Below are 9,088 nucleotides of genomic sequence, written 5' to 3' on the forward strand. Positions count from 1 at the left end.
TTTTGTAGAGATGGGGTCTCACTATATTACCCAGTCTGATCTTCTGAGCTCAAGTGATCCTCCCACCTCAGCCTCCCAAAGTGCTAGGATTGCAGGTTTGAGCCACTGTGCCCAGCCTAAAAAGCAGGCCTTTTTGAAGAGAAAATAGATCCAGTTATTCTTTGAGATGCCTGATATAATCCCTATGTCTTCTGTGCCCATGTATTTATATAAAATGTATGATGGCTTTGTTCTGTTAAGCAATGAATAAAAAACACTTTCATAAGCTGGTTTTCATAACTACTATCCAACTTTTTAAATGATCGTTTGGCAGAGGTGCAAAGAAAGAACTGGAGAAGCCTCTAAGATTTGTGGGGTTTTTTTATTTGTTTATAGTTATGAGGAAAGAATTATTCCATCCCTCTAGTTATATTTCACTGTTTACCTAAACTCTTTTCTTCCTTTTGATAAAAGAAAAAAAAAAACAAAAAAGCCCCGTGTGGTAACAAAACCTTTAACCGGTGGGGTTTAGGCAGCTTAATTTGAGCTAGTGTGTGATAAATGAAACCTTTGATTCTTAGTCAAATATTTATTATTTTAACACTCTAGGTTGCTGATTTCAAATGTTCTGCTGTTCCTTTCAGGGATTAAAAAGGCTATTTTTCCAACCTAAAAGTTCTGTCTTAACACGCAGGGTTTACTTTCTTATATATGGAGGTTCAACTGAGGAACAACGCTATCTCACTGCTTTGCGGAAAGAAAAGGAAGCTTTTGAAAAACTCATAAGGTAATACACAGAAAATCAGTATGAAAGCCGAAACTAGATTGGAAACCTTTTGGGGTTTGGAGGCTTTTCTGGACAGAGGAATGTGGGATAGCCCTGCTCAGGAAGGATGGGGCGGGGAGGATCACGGGGAGATAAATGAGCAGTCTCATTTGTCCTCCAGTGTATACCTCGGCACATGCTTCCTTCTTCTCTGCCCCCTTCCTCCTTCATCTCCAGTTGCTTTTCAGTGGTTTGTTTAATAGAATATTAGAAATGTAACAAAGACAACTGTTTTTCTTTTTATAAAGCAGTATGACAAAACACCAGAAATGAAGCTAAAATACTGCTTTTCTAAAAAGAATATGTTAGTAAATCTCCCTCCTCCCTGCCTTATGCACAAGATTCTCCCCTCCTTTGAATGATTTTTTTTTTCTCCTTGTAAAATTTCCTTTGTCCATGTATAGGTGGCTGCTTTGTGTTTATTGGGAAATGCTTTTACAACACAGCCAGTTATAATCACCATCAATAGAATCACTCTGGGAAAATATTTCTTAGAGAGTGTGTTGTTTGTCTGGACATACACATGTGTATGTTTTTAAGAATGGGTATCTGGTACTATTCCAAATCCAAGTATTAAATTCCTTGCCATTTTACGAAAGGAAAATGTTGAGATACTCATAACCTGCATGGCTACCTGTTGCCCTGAAGGGATGCACGAAATCTGATAACTGCCCACTAGGGATATTGTCAAGGACATTGCAGCCTGGTGTGGGAAGATAGGCCAGATGATCTTTAAGAGCCTCAGAAACCAGGGCGAGGGCTGGATGGGGCATCACTGAGCTGAGCCAGAGAAAGCTGGACCAGCAGAGACCGTGGCCTGGACTGAGTGTGGCTGGGCCAAACCAATCTTCCAAGCCTTGGACACTGGTGCAGAAATTATTTTTAGCAGTAGTCAACCTGCCAGGACCCTAGGCCAAATTTCAAAATGGACAACCATTCTACAGTGCTGGCTGCGGGTTCTCAGTGTCTGTGCAAAATATACACATAACCCGGTTAGCCCAGCAGAAGAATTCTTAGAAATGGCAGTATTTGCTGAATCAGTTGCATGGAGTCCCATGATGGGGGTCAGCATTGTACATGGGCAGTCCCTGTTTTTCTTTTGCATCCTCTCGAAAGGCGACGTGCCTTGGCCATGGATTCATCCAGCTACTAGTCATATAAATATTGCTCATTCCTTTCAGCCTATGAAAATCTATTTTCTGCTAGTATGCTCTATGGTATTGTTTATGTCGTATACCTGGGTGTATATATTTTTCGAAAACATAGTTCAGAAATCGTGTTATAACAGACCAGGCATTGTACCAGCCACCTTTTGTTGTTGCAGGGCTCTTTGCTCTTCTCTGTCTTATTCTTTGTCTTCTAGACCTTCACTCCCTGAGGCTCAAACAGTAAACATATTTATTAAGCATCTGGTATGTGCCAGGTCCTGTATTAAAGTGCTGAGGTTACAAGTGATGCAGAAAAAGCCTCTGGCCTCCCTTTAGTGGAAAATACAGACGTTAAATGATTATAAATATTGTAATAAGTTTAAGTATACAGAGTGCCCCTGGCTGCAAAGTTAAAAGAAGAGGGTGTAATAGGAGAGTGCATCAAAGACCTCACCCAGACCACAGGCTGATCAGGAGCCGCTTCCCTGAGGAAGTGATATTCAAGCTGATACTAGGCAGATGGGGTAGGAAGGGGGTTATGTTGAATAAAGGCATGTATGAAGGCTCAGAGGTTCAAGAGGCCCTGTGAAGGATTTAGGACTTCATGGGCAGTAAGACTGCACTAAAGCACTCTAAGTAGGAAGGTGACTTAAGCATGTTTGTAAAGGCCCTCTCCGGCATCAGCTGAGGAATGAGTAAGTGTGGAAACCAGCCAGAATGCTGTTGTAGTCATGTGATGAGAAAAGGTGGTAGCCAAGATTAGGTTAATGGAGGAAAAAGGACAGATTTGAGAGATATTTGGGAGATAGAATCAAAGAATTGGTGATACTAGATGTGGGCCAGTACCTCCTGACCATTACTTCACTTTTTTTGAAACAGCCTTTGCCCAAGTTTTTGCTAATTAAAATAATTGTCACCTGGATAGAAATGAGTGCACAGAGCTAAAATATTCAGATTGTGCTTTTGGTGTTCATGTCAGGGGGTCCCCAAGATCATCCTCAGGCTCGATGATTCGCTGGAATTCACAGGAGTCAGAAAAGCTGTTACACTTGCAGTACAGCTTCTTCCAGCAAAAGGATACAGATTAAGGCTGTATGCAGTGGCTCATGCCTGTAATCCCAGCACTTTTGGGAGGCCAAGGCAGGCAGATCACTTGAGGTCAGGAGTGTAAGACCAGCCTGGCCAACATGGTGAAACCCCGAAAAATGCAAAACCCAGGAGTGGTGGCGCATGCCTGTAATCCCGGCTACCCAGGAGGCTGTGGTGGGAGAATCACTCAAATCCCAGGAGGTGGAAGTTGCCATGAATGAGATCACGCCACTGCACACCAGCCTGGGCAACAGAGTGAGACCCTGTCTCAAAAAAAAATTAAAAAAAGAATACGGATTAAAATCTGCAAAGAGAAAGGGGACATGTGGCAAAATCCAGGAAAAACCAGGCCTAAGGTTCCAGGTATCCTCTCCCAGTAGAGTCACATGAATGTACTTAATCCTCCCAGCAACAGTGTGTGACCACACATGCAAAGTGTTGTCAACAGGGAAACTCACCTGAGCCTTGATGTCCCAAGTTTTTGCTGGAACTGAGTCACATAGACACAGAGTGCCTCAATGACTGGCTTCAGCTCTTCAGACTCCAGCCCCCAAAGCAAAAACAGACATTTACCATAAATCACATCGTCAGCATGAACTATCTGATCCAAGTGGCACCTTGTGGTTCAAGGCCTCAGGCATAGAAAAATCCTCTTATCAGGCAGAATACTCCATGGGCTCAGAGCTCATCTCCCAGGAGCTGGCCAAGAGCCAGTGTTGAGCAGAGAAGCCTTTCTTGGAAACATGAAGAGTTTGAGCAGCCCAGGCCTGCTGAGTTAATCTGCACAGTGTTAGAGCCAGGGAGCCTGATAGAATGGGAGAAAGACATCACCTGAGTAGGTGAGTTTCATGCTTCACCTGTCTTCGTGCAGCTGCCTCTTCTCCAGTGCATCAGGGACTCTAATCTAGAAAAGAGCACTTTTAGTAGACAGTAGTAAGATACTGGATCCCATGACATTCCTGATATACACACATGCTTCCACAAATCAAAGGGCTCAGTGACGAGATGTAGATTAGCCTTATACATACTGGAAAACCTCACTCAGCAGAACCTGGAACATGGACTCTCTCCCACATTTCAATCCATACAATAATTTCTGCACCAGGTTTTAACATAATTTTGTCTATTATCTGGCATAATTGTTTTTAATGCTTTCAGTGGTGATTGTCTGCTTGTCATAAATAAGATTTTCCCTTTTTACCCAGCAGTCAATCAGATGGTTGCACTATTTAGAATCTTAAGATACGGCTGGGCCCCGTGGCTCACACCTATAATCCCAGCACTTTGGGAGGCCCAGGCAGGAGGATCACCTGAGATTGGTAGTTCAAGACCAGCCTGACCAACATGGAGAAACCCTGTCTCCGCTAAAAATACAAAATTAGCCAGGCATGGTAGCACATGCCTGTAATCCCAGCTGCTCGGGAGGCTGAGGCAGGAGAATCACTTGAACCCGGGAGGCAGAGGTTGTGGTGAGCCGAGATCACGCCATTGAACTCCAGTCTGGGCAACAAGAGTGAAACTCAGTCTCAACAACAACAACAAAAAAAAGAATCTTAAGACACTTACTTTCCCAGGAAACTTGGGAAATTTGAGAGGTGCTTCTTTTGCAAAGCAAAAACATATTTGAGGTGCATTGTTCAAAGAACATTTGCACCGTGCCTGTGCTTGGAGAGAAATTTAATGTGAAAATAAGACAGTGTGCTTTTCCCAAGACCTCCATGGGTGATGTTATAAGAACAATAGCAGTTGTGACTCTTTAAAATAACCAGAAAGGAACAAATCAGGTGAACTGACAGTGAGAGGATTGTTTAGCTGGATTAAAGACCTGTAGATTACAGATAACAAGTAAAAAGGAAAAGGTTATGCTGCTAGATATCAATAATAGCATGCTCCCTGGGTAGAAAGTAATAACATCCTCAGCATACATAGCTTTCAGGAGGTTACTGCTTTTCAAAGAAAGGGGTAAGATTATTTGAAATTTTACAGTTTGACAATATGATCACAAAATGGGCTAGCATGAGGGCTTAAGTAAATTCTCATTGGAAGAGACTTCTAGTTCAGTGCCACTTTCCTGTGTTGGCATAGGATTAGGTTGTTCAAGCTATTCAAATACCATTGAAGACTGGGCTCAGTAGCTACCTCTGTAACCCCAGCACCTTGGAAGGCCAAGGTGAGAGGATCGCTTGAGCCCAGGAGCTCAAGACCAGCTTGGACAACATGTGAGAACCCATCTCAATTTGTTTAAAAATTAAAATGAAATACATTTTAATAAAAATATCATTGAAGACGCTAAAGCAAACATAGGAAAGCTTGGGGCCTTAGATTAAGCAGAAATAGGAATCTGAATTTTTTAATTACTATTTTCTGTCTGTCACATAGGGGAACTTGGATAATTATGCCGCATGTTGGAAGCAAGAGACTGACTATTTATAATTATGGTAAATTTCTGCTAAATTGAATTACTGGTTAGGAAGGCTTATTTGCTTCATAGTCCAGGTTTCATCTCTGGAAAATATTTTTTCTCAGATTTGACTTGTAGTTAAGTTATAACATTTAGTAGTAAACTAGCTGCTGTTTTCTGTTAACTATTAATTGAAACAATTGTGGAATCATTTGAAAGCAAATCTTCAGTATTTTAGTATAATCATGGATAATTAGACAATGAGATTACCACATTACAAGAAAAGTACAGTAATAATAATAATACCTAACATTTATGTACTGCTTACTAGGTGCCAGGCACTGTTCTGAGTGCCTTGCATATATTATGTAATCCTCATAACAGTCTTTTGAGGTACGTTTTTAAATTATTATCCTCATTTTACAGATAAAGAAATTGAAGCACAGAGCCATGAAATTACTTACCTAAGATCACGTGGCCAGTAAATGGTCTCAGATCCACACACTTTGGAACCCGAATCTCTAACCCACTAAGATTATTATACAGATTACAAATTCATCAGGAAATTGGGATGATCCTATATGTGATATATAGCTTAGCCAGTGTTAACAAGTAGACATATAGTGTCCTTTGACACAATGAACATAATAATACTAAATGAATGTTAAATAAAAATATAAGAGCAATAACTTTTTTTAATGGTTTGCGCTTTGTCCTAACCAAAGTGCAACAGAATGGAGTGGTAATGAGTGGCAGCAAGAGCCATGGCCATTGCAAAGGGCCTTTCAGCAGGTAGCGCTTGAGTCTGGTATTGAGAATAATGAGAAAAAACATGGAACTGGAACCATTGCTCGCCCCCTTGTGATCCACTTATAAAATGTTGTACTAATAATAACTTCACATTTATAGGTTGTTTGAAATAGTATAAAGTTTAAAATTATTATTTCTTTAGTAGTATCTTTTAGTGATACCTTGCTCTAAAATATTTAATCAGAGTGGTTAAAGAATTGGACCATCTGATTTCATTGCCTCTAATGGGTATATTAGTCAATTTTCACACTGCTATGAAGAAATATCCCAGACTGGGTAATTTACAAAGAAAAGAGGTTTAATTGACTCACAAGTTTCACATGGCTGAGGAGGCCTCAGGAAACTTACAGTCATAGCAGAAGGGGAAGCAAACTTGTCTTTCTTCACATGGCAGCAGGAGAGAATGAGTGCAGCAGGAGAAATGCCAGACACTTATAAAACCATCAGATCTCCTGAGAACTCACTCTCTATCCCGAGAATAGCATTGGGGGAAACCACCCCCATGATTCAGTCACTTCCCACCAGGTCCCTTCCAGGACACATGGGAGTTATGGGAACTATTAATTCAAGATGAGATTTGGGTGGAGACATAGCCAGACTGTATCAATGGGAAAATCTTGGTTGTTTTAACCCTTGTTGAAATTAACTAACATTGATGGTTCCTCTTCTGTTCCCCTCACCTTTGTCTCTTTTATTGCAGTTCCTCAATTCCAGTCTTTTGTTTTTTTCTCATATTTGCTTTGTTTCCTCGACTCACTTGCCAACCCCAGGAGGAAAGAGACTCAGCTTATACATCTTTTCTATCATACCTGGCAGAATTAATTATAACATATCTTACCAGTTTGGAAAAATAAGGCTACCACAAACCTGGCTTACTCTTTCTGTGATTATTGAGGATCTTGTCATGATGTGGTTCCAAATTGCAAATCTTCTGATTGTACCATCCTCTAGATCTACCATATATAAGATATGAGCCATCTTAAAGACAGGAATTCTTTTGTGATCACAATTATATCCAAAGTACCTAGAACACCATGCAGGAACACTCCATAAATGTTTTTCAGTAAATGCATAAGCAAGTAATGAATGCTGCTTCCAAGGCATAACCTGAGCTATTGATTTTTTATTTTAATCTCTGATAGAAATTTGATTTCTTATATCGATTTCAAAATCTTGATCTTGGTTTTTCTTTAAAACTCAGGATATTTAATGGGACCACCCACCTGGAATTTTCAAAATCAAAATTCTATCATATATGCATTTTTAGTTTCTTAATGATTTTTAAACATTCCTATTTATGATTACCCTGAAAATGTTTGAATATAAATGATTTACTTTTTAACATCAATAACACTTTAACCTTACAGTCTCAGGAATCTCTTGGTGGCATTTCTTTACATGTGACATTTTTTTTTTTGACATGCTTATATTGTTTCTTAAATATTTGCATAGAAAATCAAAATAACTGCTTTTTTTACTCTGGAAAAATCAATAATTAGTACCCGATTAAGGTACTTTTTACCTTAACTTTTTCTACTTCCTTTACCCATCACTTGTCTTGGCATGTTTACTTCTAATATATTCCTTGCTTTTTTTTCTTTTACTGCCATCGTCATGTAGATGATTTTCAATGCTACAATTTACAAAAGATAATATCTAGAATTTTGAAATTAGTTTCAAAAGTTGACAATGTTTTCATCCACAGGGAAAAAGCAAGCATGGTTGTCCCTGAAGAAAGAGAAGGCAGAGATGAAACAAACCTAGACCTAGTAAGAGGCATAGCATCTGCAAATGTTTCCACTGACACTCGGAAAGCCGGTGAGTCCTATACCTCCATTGTCTACAAACGAGGCTGTGAAGTTCCAGAGTTAGTCTGCTAAGGCTTGGTCTGTATCAACAAACTCTTAAAAATGGGGGTCAGACAAGGAGAGGGTGTGTGCTTCCCTACTCTAACCTCAGCTCTGCCATTCACTAACCATGTGTCCCCATAGTGAAGGCACGTTGTCATCTGCAAATCATGTGAGGTTGAGTTCTAGGCATCCCAGCTTAGAATGGGTTATGGTGCAGCATTGCCTTTGCATTTGGTTGGTTGAGACTCAGAATGTACTTTGCAAATAAACTTTGGTAAATGGTGATTAGGTTCTTATCTCAACCTAAAAAGCCAATTTAGGCTGGGCTCAGTGGCTCATGCGTGTAATCCCAGCACTTTGAGAGGCTGAGGTGGGCAGATCACCTGAGGTTGAAAGTTTGAGACCAGCCTGACCAACATGGAGAAACCCCGTCTCTACTAAAAGTTCAGAATTAGCCAGGTGTGGTGGCACATGCCTGTAATCCCAGCTACTTGGGAGACTGAGGCAAGAGAATCACTTGAACCCAGGAAGCAGAGGTTGCGGTGATCTGAGATCGTGCCATTGCACTCCGGCCTGGGTGACAAAACTCTGTCTCAAGAAAAAAAAAAGTTAATTTAACTCAGTGTACTCGAAGGAAGTTTCTCCTTTCCCCTTAGGTGTATACTTAGGTGGGAGTTGTTTGGGGTGCATACACCCCCCCCCCCTCCTTCCATATTCATTTCTTCTTGGTAGCTCCCCAGATCCCTGGTGTCTTGTTGCATTGCGGTGCAGTGTCCAGACTATGGCATGCTACCAAGACCTGCTGAATTCCAAGCACACTGTGATCCAGAAGTCACCATTTTACCATTCCCCAAATTTCAGCAGCAGCTGATTTCAGCCAGGTGGCATGAGAAAAGCAACACGATTGAGTTGGTGTAACCTTTGGGGAGGCCAAGTACATTTAAAGCAGTGGGTGTTAGATTTTTTTTTTTTTTTTTTTTTTTTT

The 9,088-nt window shown here is 40.5% G+C and overlaps 1 protein-coding gene across 1 annotated transcript in view; it reads left to right on the forward strand.

Moving 5' to 3' along the window:
* The window catches only part of ERCC4 (ERCC excision repair 4, endonuclease catalytic subunit), a 31,439-nt gene that overhangs the window by 17,101 nt on the left and 5,250 nt on the right, over nt 1–9,088 (forward strand). The window contains exons 9-10 of the mRNA XM_017540001.2: nt 674–766; nt 7,959–8,071. Of these exons, the coding sequence (XP_017395490.1) occupies nt 674–766; nt 7,959–8,071 (206 nt within the window). The remainder of the gene's footprint in view (nt 1–673; nt 767–7,958; nt 8,072–9,088) is intronic.

The sequence above is a fragment of the Cebus imitator genome, unplaced genomic scaffold (assembly GCF_001604975.1).
Source record: "Cebus imitator isolate Cc_AM_T3 unplaced genomic scaffold, Cebus_imitator-1.0 Scaffold122, whole genome shotgun sequence".
In the NCBI taxonomy this organism is placed as follows: Eukaryota; Metazoa; Chordata; class Mammalia; order Primates; family Cebidae; genus Cebus; species Cebus imitator.